General features: G+C 40.3%; 1 protein-coding gene across 4 annotated transcripts in view; it reads right to left on the bottom strand.

Annotated features, from left to right (window-relative positions):
• CRACD (capping protein inhibiting regulator of actin dynamics) overlaps positions 1-13,477 on the bottom strand; it is a 139,066-nt gene that overhangs the window by 12,604 nt on the left and 112,985 nt on the right. For 3 of the 4 annotated variants that reach the window (XM_075026308.1, XM_075026317.1, XM_075026293.1), the window contains 3 exons: positions 5,131-5,295; positions 2,558-2,626; positions 1,064-1,246 (listed from right to left, as the gene is read on the bottom strand). In XM_075026308.1, the coding sequence (XP_074882409.1) occupies positions 1,064-1,246; positions 2,558-2,626; positions 5,131-5,295 (417 nt within the window). The remainder of the gene's footprint in view (positions 1-1,063; positions 1,247-2,557; positions 2,627-5,130; positions 5,296-13,477) is intronic. The other variant, XM_075026302.1, reaches the window with a different exon arrangement.

The raw sequence follows: 13,477 nt of genomic DNA, 5'->3' as shown, positions 1-13,477 counted from the left end.
CACACATGGACAGAGAACCTAGAGCTCCCCGGCAATACTGTACTGTACTGAGACGTGCTAACTGCTGACTGGTTCTCTGTGCTTGTCCCACAGCCCTGGCATGTGGTGCAATACCTGCAATAAACAAAATGCAGATCTTCACAGCTTACTCGTTGTCTCTGGGGTGACATGGTCTGAAGGTGAGCTGCACCTGAAGAGTGCTTCCCAGCACCTTCCTTGAGGAAAACAGCTCAGCTAATGCCCTGTCTATCTATCATTTGTTAAGCCATCATTTGGCTCCAGTTAAACGTTCTGTATAAACAAGAGGTTTAAATTTAAAATTTCTTCATTGCAAGAGTGATAAATGCAAGTACAATGGTGCGGAAGAAAGGACAGTGGCCTCTCCTGAACCCTGTATTAGTTGAATAGTCTTGTCCCATTTACAAGCACTAGTAAGATGTCAGCATAAAACCCAAAATAGCCATGCAGTTAGTGTACAAAGCTAGGATTTGATAATTCACTCTGTAGCTGTAGCAAAAGCTGCATTACTTAAGTCTTATTCTTTCTTATAAGACAATCATACTATCACTGTCAGAACTCATGCCACTTTCAGAGAATCTAATTTTTTTCCCAGCCAAATTTTGCACTATCTGATTGCCTATACCAGAGCAGCATTAACAGTGGCAGATATCCTTCAGACCTTTATGGCCTAAATTTTCTACTAGAAAAGCTAGACTCAGAAAGCTCTCCCAGTGTAAAATTCTAGTGGAAGTACTTCAGGTGCAAGTATATTTGTCTCAACTGGCTATATTAAAACTTCTTTGCATCTTCTGTCCAGCTAGGGTTTCATCTTTAGGTCTCTATCTTGATTTCAAGACAAAATGAAAGAAGCATGCATTTTGTTTTGCCTTGAAGACATGAGATTTGTTGAAGAAGCTTTCAATACCTGTCTCTAACAGTGTTAATCACATTTTAAGACAGTCCTCCGCCTATAGCTACTTCTGGTGCACTCAGTTACGGTTATTTTGTACCCAGCTTCAAAAGCAACCCCCCTCCTCTCACTGTTTGACCAGTGATTCAATACCTTTGTCAATCTCTTGTGCTTTCTTGACATCCTCTGTTTTTTTGGCTTCACTGACAGCTTGTGTTTAGCTGCACTGTTGTCTAGACGAGCAACAGCCTGGGGAACTGCATCCAAATTGATTGTTTCAATTGTGCCAGAACAGGAAAATTGTCTTTTTGGCCGCGATGATTTGACTGGAGTGACCTGTTTGTGTTACAAACACAAGAAGCTATTATTAAGCTATTTGTTCCATTTAAATAAATAAACAAACAAATATCCCACCCCCAAAGCCTTTTCAGTTTTGAATTCAAAGGAGTTATTAGCAGAAAAGACTTTAAATCCTGTTTTTCCATTATACAAATCATGAAGTTTGGACATGAAAGTTACAGCTGTAATATTTTCCCTATTTCCACTACTACACATTTTTATACTTTTCACTTAAAAACTACTTAGACTATTCTAACTAAGTTTTTTCACAGTTTACCTCCACTCTGAAGTTGTTGGGATTGGGAAGGACAGGGGTGGAGTTTTAAGCAACATCAAACACTGGGACATTTTAATGTTTGCTTACCGTGGAAGAAATATCTACATCTTTAAATAATTTAGATTGTACACTTTAGGCAAGACCAAATCAGATTGACTTATCTAAGCATTATAATAGAACAGCTACAGAGCTGTACTCTCTGCATGGGAGATGGTCACAGTATTGGATCTCAGACTGGCACAGTGCCTGCGGAAAACCTTCCTCCAAAGTCACGTGGAGTTGTCCAAGCTGGCACCAAAGAACAGCAAAAAATAAAATAAGACAATACTGGCTTTGATTGGTGCTTTTTTCTCTTGCGTTTCAAGTCTTTGGGTTCAGAAAGTGCAAATACAAGCAAAGTGATTTAGTGAGACTCCTCTCGTGAATAAATACAGTGGAACTATATGTCTAGACACGTAAGAGTGAGCCTGTCATCAGTCTCTCCTGTAAGTCACTGAGCTATCATCCTGAGACTTGTATTTGGCACAATCCAAGTGGAAAAAGAAGACAGAAAAAAAAAAAAAAAAAGAAAACCAAACAAGGGAGAAAGCATCTTCTGTAAGGGAAGAAAATCACATACATTGTTTTCAAGACAGCTCTATAATCTTCGGAAGGTTAAACATATGCTAATCAGGGAACCAATTACTTAAAAGCTGATGGAACATTTTGCATATGTTTATTGAATTACATGTAAGCATAACAAAGTAGTAGAAGTATTTATGAAAATTATGGCTCTATGATTAATACATCAAATGCAGGAATGCTACAAGACTGGCAGAGAGCGAGTTCTGCTGTCTCCTGCTATCAACTCTTACAGATTTCTCAATCTTAGTTATTGCTTATTTACTAGCCCCAAAACTGTGCAATGTTCACAAAATCGTGGGTGGTGAATGAAACAAGGAAGTATGTGTTAAAGCAAAAACTGACCGTTAGGCTTCTAATAACTAATATTAGAAAGTAACTCAGTGCAAACCAAGTCTAAGTTTTTTTACCTTTTCTTCCACTTCATGTCCTGTTCCAGGCAAATTCATTGTTCTCAACAAATCTGGAGTGTCAGCGGACTAGAAAACAAGAAGATTACCACAGCTAGATATTAAAAAGTAAAGGACCTAATAAATATGGTTCAAAGGACTTGTGAAATCATGCATGTTAGGGAAGATTTTTACCCCATCTCGTGTCACTGCAGGATTGAAGGATAAACAATTCTTGTTCCTAAATGCTATGAGTTTCTCTTTGCTGCTCCTTGAATTACTGCTGTCTATACAGAAGCAGTTGTTGCTACAAGACACTACAAAAGGCAGAACACTCACACTTCCTTAACAAGATAACCAGATTCCAAATCCAAAGAAAGAGCACACCTTTGTAGGATTTCAATCAGCTCTTAATAACTATTTTCTCCTGACCTACACCTAAGGAAAAAAATATAGGAACCTGATCAGGCATTACGTCTGCTGCAAGGAGTTTCAACTCCAGGTTGTTGATGACTCCACTTCCTATAAAGCAAACCAGCCCCCCCCCCAAGCAATCAAAGCCTATCAGTCACTAGGACTCCTTAGCTACTGTTCCTCTCCAAGCCATCTCACGGGAAGGGATTTTGAAGGCACAGGGGTTGAAGTAGCATTCGTGACACCCAGAAACTCTGGTTTTAAGCATTATATCACAGTATTACTTCGTAAGCTAATGAATGTTGGGATCACAAGTGCACGAGGTGCACGCAATTGGTAGTATAAAGCCTAAAAAATCAGCTTTACAAATATAGGTTAAATGAAACCCAGAACTCCTGCCATCAATCCAAGTTAGTCAGGAAAATCAGAAGTCACAAAGCAACACAGGAAACCTGTTTGAAGTAGAGCAGCGCTATGTGGTCCTGGCCACCAGCTCCTGACAGAAGCCACCCCATCACCCCAGGACCCATGCAGATAAACATGCAGAGGAGTTACAAGGCCACCAGCAGAGACAGGAGCAGAAACAAGGCAAGCTGCCGTGCACCAGAAATCTCTGATAAAGCCGGTAACGAGTAGCGCGCAGAAAGAGAAAAGGAAAGTACCAAGTGTTCTGGCTGACCCTATGCATGTAGCATTGGTTTGTTTGTGTCTACAATCTCCTCTGAGTAGGGATGTTTGTTCCTCCAGTATTTGGAAAAAGATTTATGCAAAGGGGCATTCATCTGGTTTACAAAACATAATATTTAAAAGAGTAGGTGGTGAAGACTGAATCTCTCCCTTCTTATTACACAAAGATACTTTAGTGGTGTTTTAGTGCTGGAATTATTTTCCCCTTTGAGCTGGAGGTCTCTAGGTGACACTCAGGTCTCCTGCAGGACAGAGCAAGAAGGCTTTCTGCAGAGAATCTGTGTTGGTCTCAAACACAGAGTCTCGCCTAGTACCAGGGTACAGAGCCAAAACCTGGCCACCGCGCCAGTGCAGTCTTTGTGCCCTGAGGCACGCAGGATGCTCTTGATTCACCTTAACTGATTGCTTCAGAAGGGAGTGTTTGTGAAGCGTAAAAAAATATACCTTACTTTGGCTTCATTTTTATCCTCCCAGCCTGCAGAGGAAGAGGCGTGAGTGTGCGGGTCCTACCGAAACGCCTGGCTCCCTGACAGATCCGACCACAGCCACAAACGAAGTGGTCACAGAGGAGACCCTTGAAGACTGATAAAGACTTTGGGCCACCTCAGCCATAAATCTCCCTTCTGTGTGTTTGGCTGAATATAGGCATAAGCTGCAGAGGACACTTAACTGCCTTTGCCTTTCACGTGAGCGGAGGCTCAGTGTCCCTCCACGATCTTAAGGGCTGCATGTGCATGGTGGGTTGCTGCTTGCCTTCCCCAATGGTTCACAGGCACAAAGTCAGCCTCCCCTGGGCAGGGAAGGATGTCCCTCTGTCCCCCACGGTCCCTGCAGCCATTACAGTGACACACAGAACCAGTCTCGCCTTAGAGGATTTCCAGAGAGCTTCCGTCGCTCACTGTGTTTCTTCACTGTCTGAACGAGACCTTTCTGGACGCTTGAATGCCCACAGTTCCTGGTATCAAAATCTTCATGGATAATTTGAATTATACTGGAGAACTGGATTTAGGGAGAATTCTCAAAATGTTTCTCCCCCTTCTTTGCCTTCGGTTCCCATCCATGAGAAACATGGATATTTACCCCAAGACCCAGGATTTTACAGATTTAAGCTCCAGACCCCTCTCGTTTTGGAATTATTTTCCTTTTTACCATTTGATGCCATGTACAAACTTCCATGCTGGGAAGTCCATATTTCAAGACGTTTTCTGTCTCAGAAATATTCCCTATCTTCTAGCTATACTGCCGAGTGATGTCTGCACTGATGGAAGTTCAGAGCAAATGTTCAAACCAGTAATTCTGTGGGACCTGGCTCAGGATGCCAAGAGCACACGCTTCTCACCAGTCCAAGAAACACAAGCTGAGAGATCCCACCCACACAAAACAGCCCGCTGAGCTCAGCTACGCCTCACTGGAGACATCTGCTATGCCCCAGTGGACTTTACTGTTTTAGTACTGCTATAAATGCCAGGAATATGTCAATTTAAAGTGCTTACTTTATTACCACTGTCTGAGATCACAGTGTCCTGCTGAGTCTCAATCTCCATGGGGCTACCGAGCAACACATCCTCTTCTATACTAGTGTTTGCCTCCCCCATCATCCTCACAGAAATTGTCATTTGTGGAGGCTGCCCAAATTTTATATTCTTGGCCAACTGTTGCTGAAAAACAAGGAAAGAAAATACAAAAAAAAAAAAAAAAAAAAAGGTATTTATATTATCAGCAAAACAAGCCAAGTCTAGCACGTGCCCCTTCTCTACCTGAAAGCTGCACAGAATCATTCAAGGCAACTTCTGACTCTGGACAAAAAAAATCAACTTGAGGCTCACATTGATGCAACATGATGGGCACCCCCTCTTCTTTCTCCCCACAAAGTGACCAAGGTCAGGAATTTACAGCATGATTTCTGATTTTGGATGATCAACTTGAGTTCTTGTCAATGTTGCCAAGTTTTGCAAACTTACTGTGAATTTTGAAACATTCCTTCTCTTTTTTTAATCTATGTCCTAGGTTAAGACTTTGTTTATAAAAACTAATTATGAAGCCTTACTATTGCAAAGAAATAAGATTATGAGCCAAGTGTACACTGAGAAACTAAAACTGCCCCAAAAGGCAACCTTTTTCTTCTCCAGCCCCCAAACCCTGCATCTCATGCATCTGTAGTTCTTAAAGATATCCTTATTGTAATGTTTAGTGACAAGTTTTAAATGTTAAGGGTTTGGCATAACCCTGCCTTAGAGGAGGCAAATTCTCCAAGGAGGAGAAACCCAGCTTCTTTTAGATGCTTGATCTCATAGTAACAATACACAAACTCATGTCTGCTCATGCTCCCATGCTCTACCACATCACTGCTTTTGCACAAAGAAGTTTATGCAGGGGATGTGCAGTAAATGAATGGATAAAAGAGCTTTCCCACCATTTATTTTCCTTGTTGAAGTAGTTTTCTCTCAAGGATTACAAGAAAGTACTCTTGAATTATATTAAGCATAAGAAGAGTAAAATAAGTAGCGTATAATCTGGTAGGGTGAATTAGAGAAATTACAGCCCTGACTACTGCAGAGACACATACCATACAGTCTTTGAAAGTGAACTTTTTGCAAAAGAGTTAGAAGAAATTCTCTAAAAGGAGCAAATGGAGGAAGGAACATTTATTGATAGATTTCCTTCCTGAAATATTTCAGGGAATCATTCTCAGTTAGGAAGGAAAGGACCGTGGAGTTACTTTCCTCCTTTACTCTCTTTCAAGCACAGAAAATTCTCCAAAGGACATCTCCCATTTCTGTCTTGTATTACTATGAACATCTACAGCTCAGCAATACTCGATTTACTGTGCAGCTTCTATTCAGTGGAAATGCGAGGGGTCCATGTATGTACCTGACATGAGTTTGCCACTGAGAACTGCAGAAAATTGGAGTAGATAGCATGCAAAACAAAGACTTTTTTTTTTCCCTCATAGCACAGAATCAGTAGCATGGCTTAGGTGAGCAGTTGGCAAGGGAAGATATGCTTTAGTATGGATGGATTTCTAAAATGATTCAGGTCAGATCAGTCTCACTCACCACCGTTGCCGCGCGGACTAGACTCATATGAAGTTTATCCATATTACCCCAAAACATTACTAGATGTCTGTATTGAACTATTAAGACAAAAGGTACGTCCACAGACTCCTTATAATCAGGTTATTAAATTAGAATAGTTTTTCTCAGTCTCCTCATTTTGGTACGCACTGTTTACGCCCACTTGGATTTTGGCAGAAAGTAATGCAATTCATCTAAGTACATCATTTTGGCATAGTGGGCAGTTCTGAATGGCACAGTTTTATTCCCATCTAGATTACTGGCAGTGCACCCACAGTCTAAAGGCAAGGATTTCACCAAGTCTTCCCAGGCTTTCATGTCAGCAGTGCAACTCTGACTTGAAATCTTTCGTTTCCATTGCGTAAATGGGAGCTGGAGAGAGCAAATGGGTCTGTATTAGATAGTGTGAAGGCTGTAATTCTGCTCTATTCCTGAAGGTCCTCTGATACTAGTAGAAAATAATTTCAGAACAGCTTCCTAACTTGATAACATGTTTTCTAAGTTGAGGCTGCTCCCTTCTTCTTCCTGAAGTCATATTCCTAGACAAATAGTTCTCCCAGGCTGGAACCATCAGCATTACCTGAGCAAACTACCCAAGAAACCAAGAACTTGTACATCTTTTCCATGGTGAGAACATGCATGCACATACATATTGCTTGCAATGTGTTTTGGAGGAAAGGATGGTGTGTTATTCTCTTGATCTTCTGATCAAGTTCTTGATTCTAGTGTGTGTGCAGTGCACAGTGGGAGTTGTGTGGTGATGGAGCTATTGTGGACAATGATATGTGCTTGAAAAAGAATGGCCTTTTTAATTGTCATCAAGGATGCTTGAGGGCTGTGCTGTAAAAATGTATATTTCTGTATATAAAAGTTTAAAAAGTTATTTTCCTGATATTTCCAGGAAATAGACTACCCTCAATATTTATGGACTGTACACAGGTTTGTTGGGTTTAATTACTTCAAAGTTTTAACAGTTTATTTGCTCAGACTTGCATAAATTAGTTTGAAGATTGAAGAAGAAGCTCTAGTAGTCCTCACATTCCTTCCAGGACAGAAGGCTCTTCTCTGTATTATCTATTTATTGGCTTTTTGAAAATAAATTTTGCTTAAAAAAAAGCCTCCACTAATAGTTCTCCACTGGCCAATTTCTTTCAGTGCATTCTAATCTCCAAAGCTGATGCTGAATATCAAATGTCAAAATCTCAAACAGCTTGTTACCACTGACCAAATTTATTCTTATTGCTTTCAAAGAGCAATGTTAAACCTGCTCCTGTCCTTTTTCAAAATGTGCTTATACTGTAACTACAACGCAATTATCTTCTCTCAGAAATATTCATACAGATACATTCTCTACCTGGCCAATCATAAAAACCCTAAAAATGCATCATCCCTGAAAGAAAAGAAAAAACCCACAACTTTTACTTGGAAGAACGTACACAGATAGTCCAACCCAGAAATGGAGAGAGACATCAATTTAAGCTGCAAGGCCATTGAGAAAAGGCCATATTCCTTGAAAAGGAGCATCTTTTTCAGTTAGACATGTATTTCTGAACACAAAACTATAAATCCTCTGTACTTGCGAATTCCCTGTGCTGACAGCATGTGGATGATGGTTGCCTAAGGAGGATTATTTGCAACACCGGTCATTAGAAGTTGCAGGCATGCCATTTTATTCCTCTACCATTGCACAGTCATGTGTTTAAATACCCTTTTGGAAATCCCTATAGATGCGTATCGGTCTCAGTTAAATGACCCTGGTCTCCTTTGGTTTGTGCAAGACGACTTGTAATTTAGCAGCCAGAAATCACCATCCCGCTCTGAAATCTAGCTGTCAGCTAGAAGGAGAAGGAAAGAGATTAATGTCTCCTGCCTGCACCTTCCACTTCCAGTGTTATCAATGCCAATGGGCTTTCCCAGTCCCTCAATTTGGAGCCAGTGGACAGGTATTTCCACTTGCAAACCATTCTCAGCACCAAAACAGCATGGCTACCACATATGACAATGACCATGAAACAGTGGCTGGAGGCACCACCAACACAGGGGAGCTTCAGAATGGGATCATCAAGTTGTGCTCCACATCAGGTTTACCTCATCCCTGAATTTTTTTTTTCTATGAGATTCAAGAGGTGCATGAGAGTTTGTCTATTCACACCCAACCCAGGTGTCTATCAGTGCAGTGCCATTCAGTGTGAGGTGAGGGGCAGGGCTGCACATCTTAATAAAGGCAAAGAAATACTGGGAATTTAGAAGAGAAATTAAAAGCCTGCACTCATCCAATTTTTAAAATCTTCCTCAGTAACTGGACCATGACACAGACCCACTTTTATCTAATGCAAAATAATTTGCTAAAATATGATATTATTTAACGGACATCTTTACACCAGCTTACCATTAATAACTTCAGCAATAAAACTCCTAAGTTAAATTGGTCTGCATTGGTTGGCACCTGCAGCAAATTAAAAAGCTTAGACTTTCAAAGCACTCTTTGTGTTTGCATAGGAAATGCCACAGCACAAACTTTCCATATTAACCGGCAGAGAGCCCAGACTGGGCAGTACATCTCCTCTTTCACTCCAATTTGGCTCCTCTTCTGTGTACATGCCTGCTTGCATGCATGTTGGATTCAGCCCCCTGAAACCATGTCATTCTTATGGCTCTGTGCCTGGAGTGAATCCAAAACTGGATCCACTGAGCTTCTTAGTCTGTTCAGTTAAAAATCATTAAAACAGAGTGTACTATTTCAGCTGATTCCATTCAAACAAGTTTTACAAGAAATGCTGGTCATATTTTGCCTTCAACTCAAATACTTATTTTTCATGTCTGTTTGGAATACCCAGATATATAAATAAATGAAATTATGTTTTCTAGTTATATGTAATTGTGAAATAATGACTTAATAATATTTGTCCTAAGAAGAGCTATACTGTTGAAATTCTACATTGTCCTGTACAGTTTCTCAGAGTGACCCAAAAATCAAATGCCTTGGGAATATATAAGAACAGGGTGAGCCCGTACTGAGATTTTCCCTGTAAATGCTCCAATGATTTGTGGCATCTGAGGACTTTTGGAGTCAATAGTCAGTTGGGAACTTTTCTTTTATGAAATTGTTTCATTGCTTTTTGAACTTTTATAAATATTCCAAGAATAACAGTGCTGTATGACAATAAGTTCTACAGTCCAACTATGCATAAAGAAATATTTGTTTTTGTTTTGGTTTGAAAGTGTTACTAGTTTCAACTGATGCTCATGTGTTCTCATCCCATGAAAGACTGAATAACTCTCCTATATTCATTTTCTCAATTCCACTCATGATTTCATGCATCTCTATCATATTGTCTCTCTTATAATTTCTTTTCTAGGCCGAAAAGACAGTTTACCTAATTGTTCTTTCTGTGGAAGTGAGTACACTTCTTTATCCAAACAGGAAAATCTGCAGCATATCTAAACAAGCAAAACACCTCACATAAGCAAATTATTATTATTTTTTTTTAATCAAAGAGAGAGAATAACCTGGAAAGCATTGTGTGAGAAGTTATACTGGTATAGCTGGAGGCTTTACAAAGTAAACTAGATGTAAAATTAACATGTAAACCTACTGAAAAGGAGGAAAATAAGAAGTATTACCACAGGTGGTTTGGATATAAGATGCAGGGAGGGAACTATTTCACTCTCCATTGCTGGAGCAGCATGTGCTTTGGGGCATTACACCTCAAGAAAGATTTTGGGAGAGTCCAAAATAGAAGAATGGTGAAGAAGCAAACTGTATACGGATCTCTAGAGATACGTATTTGCAGAAAATCCAGATGCAAAATAAAGATTTTGGTATACAGTGGTAATGGACCACTTACAGATGCTCACGTGTTAAGAGCAAGACTTTCTGGAGAAACTTGAAGATACTTACAGGATCTATGGGTTTGTCACCTGAGTCTCTCCTTGCAGAGTACCAAAAGCAAAGCTGATGTGAGTAAGGAAAATGCAATCTCATTTCCAGGGCTTAATATGATTACAGGAAAAAGGGGGTCTGCCCCAGAAATGCTAGAATGACTAAGAATGATAAATTTAGTTTATAAAATGAAAACAATTGTCAAATATGAAGAAAACAATTAGGCTGCAGCGGCACTAGAAAATATTGGCAACAAAGAAATTAATTGTAAGAAATACAAAGCTGGGCAGTCGTGCAGTGAAAATTCACTCCCAATTCTATAAAATGCAGAGCATCAGGTTAAAAGATAATATCTTAGAGGTTTAGCAAACAACTTTGTAGCCTTGTTGAGATCTGGGCAATATCAAACAGAAACAAAAATGGGAATGGCTGGAAGAATACAGATGTGCCACGCACAGTAGGGGAAGCACCAGTTTGATCATTAGCTAAGATACGTTAATGACTAAAAGAAATGGGATCCAAAACTGAACAGTCATTAGGTCTGAAAGGAAGAAAATCATTGGGGACATTCATCATTACAAAGCCAGGGAAATGTGAATTTAAAATTGGTCCTTTAGAGTTTTACCAAGAAGTCTAGATTCCCAAGACACGTTTTATCATAATTAATATCTGTGTAATAAACGGATGTTTTACAAATTTACAGAGCAGAGGGTTTGTTTGTTTTAAACCACGTGGCCGCATAAAACAGAAAAGATGTAGCCCAGTAGTTCCTAAATGCAGTAAGCCATATGCCATAGTATTTAATATTTCTTGCAGCTGACTGCCACAGCCTTATGGATGCCAGATGATGCAAGATACTTTCAGCGCAGGCAAGAGGTGGAGAACAAGCTGTCCTTTTGCCTCCAGAGGCAGCAGCAGTGCCACATCACGGTACTGTCACAAGCAAAAAGGGGATAATGGCTTAGACGCATCAATATACTAATTCTCAAAACAAGTTTCCATTTTACTTGCTACAGTTTTTGTGGGTCTGAAACAAAAAACATCTTCTGTTCATTTGCTGACCATTTCTGGCAAATATAAGTAGTAGGAAGAAGAGTCACGGTGCTAAAATGCAAGGAAATGGATCTAATGCACTCTGATGCAAGACAAAAAAAACCCACTAACCTTTGAAAGGGAAGGATGTAAAAGCAAGCTCCTAGAGTTTCTTTTACATTTGTTCTGACACACTGCTAAATTTAGATTTTAAACATCCCTTTTGTGTCATTCACAGTCCTATATGAGAAGTAAAGCACCAGATCCCAAGAAACTAAATGAGTTCAGCATCAAGAGTACCAGTGCCTGGGTACCACCTCTTTGTGGGAGCAGGTTCAGGCTGGCTTTCTACACTGGATCTTAAAAACTAGGTCATGATAAATCTCAGCAGATCCAAAGGACAAGGAAAAGACTGCTTTTACAACAGCAGGTGGCTTAAGCCAACACAAAATAACTTAAGGATACACAAAGGCTCTTGGAGGTTAACAAGATGTCAGGCTTTTATCAGCCCGACTTCTAGCACACACTAAAACCTTTGAACACGACCAAATGCATTTACAGAAAGCCTGTAAGATGAATGCTGCCAATCTGAAAATCAATAAAAAGAAATGAGAGCTATTCCAGAAAGGTTGTAGTGAGGTGGGTGCTGGTCTCTTCTGTCAGGTGGCTGGAGATAGGACAAGAGGAAATGGCCTCAAGTTGAGGCAAGGGAGATTTAGGTTAGATATTAGGAAAAATTTTTTTACTGAGAGGGTTGTCAAACATTGGAATGGGCTGCCCAGGGAAGTGGTTGAGTAACCACCCCTGGAGATATTCAAAAAGCGAGTGGACAGGGTACTTCAGGTCATGGTTTAGTGGGCATGGTTAATGGTTGGACTCGATGATCTTGAAGGTCTTTTCCAACCTAAATGATTCTATGAACTAATATACCTTGCACACATAATCAGAGAGAAATCCTACAATAAGAAGCTGAACTAGTGCATACGCTGGCCAGCTGCCCAGACTGCTACAGAGTTTTGCACCATTACACAACATTTTTTGTGGGTTCATCAACACTCCAAAGTCAGCAGAAACGCAAGGCAAGAAGGGGGAAATACTCTGGGGGTCAGCAGAATGAGATCCAGCACCATCAGTATTAAATGGCTTGCATTTCTATTCTGATTTCAAAACCCTTTTCACCATGCTATCAGTTGGGCTTGTAAGCATGGTGCCTCTTCCAAAAAAGATTTAAGTTTTCCAGGAATCTTCACTGTACCACCCCCAAAAAAATCCTAGAAAAGGTTACAATCTGCAGAGCTTTTGATCTCCATTTGGAATACAGCGAGTTCAGAGTGAGCACAGGGCACTGAATCCTGGCAACATTTCTTTACTGAGGAGCATCTTGCCAGGCAATTGGAAACTGGAAATGCCGTGCTTCCACTGTGACATACAAGCCTGGGCAAAACCACAGTAATGTTGGTGGCATAGCAATGACTTGGGACCAGGAGTTGGCCACAGAATTGGTTTTAAGGGGTGGAGCGCTCTTCAGAGGAGATGATTGTCTCCTCTTGTTCCACCACTTGAAGAAATACAGACATTTCCAGTTGGAGCAAGCTTGCAGAAAGGGACTTTCAAGTAGATACAAGCTTCTGATAACTGGAGACCGAGTATCAGTGTTTTCTGTGACTACAAAAATCACACAGCAAACACAGTCTGCTTTTAAAATACTAGAGAAGAAAAAAAGGATGGGGTATGGAGTGCATAAAACCTTCACACAGGAATGATAGTCCAAATAACTGGTCAGACCTGGGACTCAACTCTAAGGTCAGCCTAAAAATGTGCAATGGGATTTTGGCATGACCATGTCCTAAA

Source organism: Buteo buteo, chromosome 1 (assembly GCF_964188355.1).
Source record: "Buteo buteo chromosome 1, bButBut1.hap1.1, whole genome shotgun sequence".
NCBI lineage: Eukaryota > Metazoa > Chordata > Aves > Accipitriformes > Accipitridae > Buteo > Buteo buteo.
This window is presented reverse-complemented; position numbering and strand designations above follow the sequence as displayed.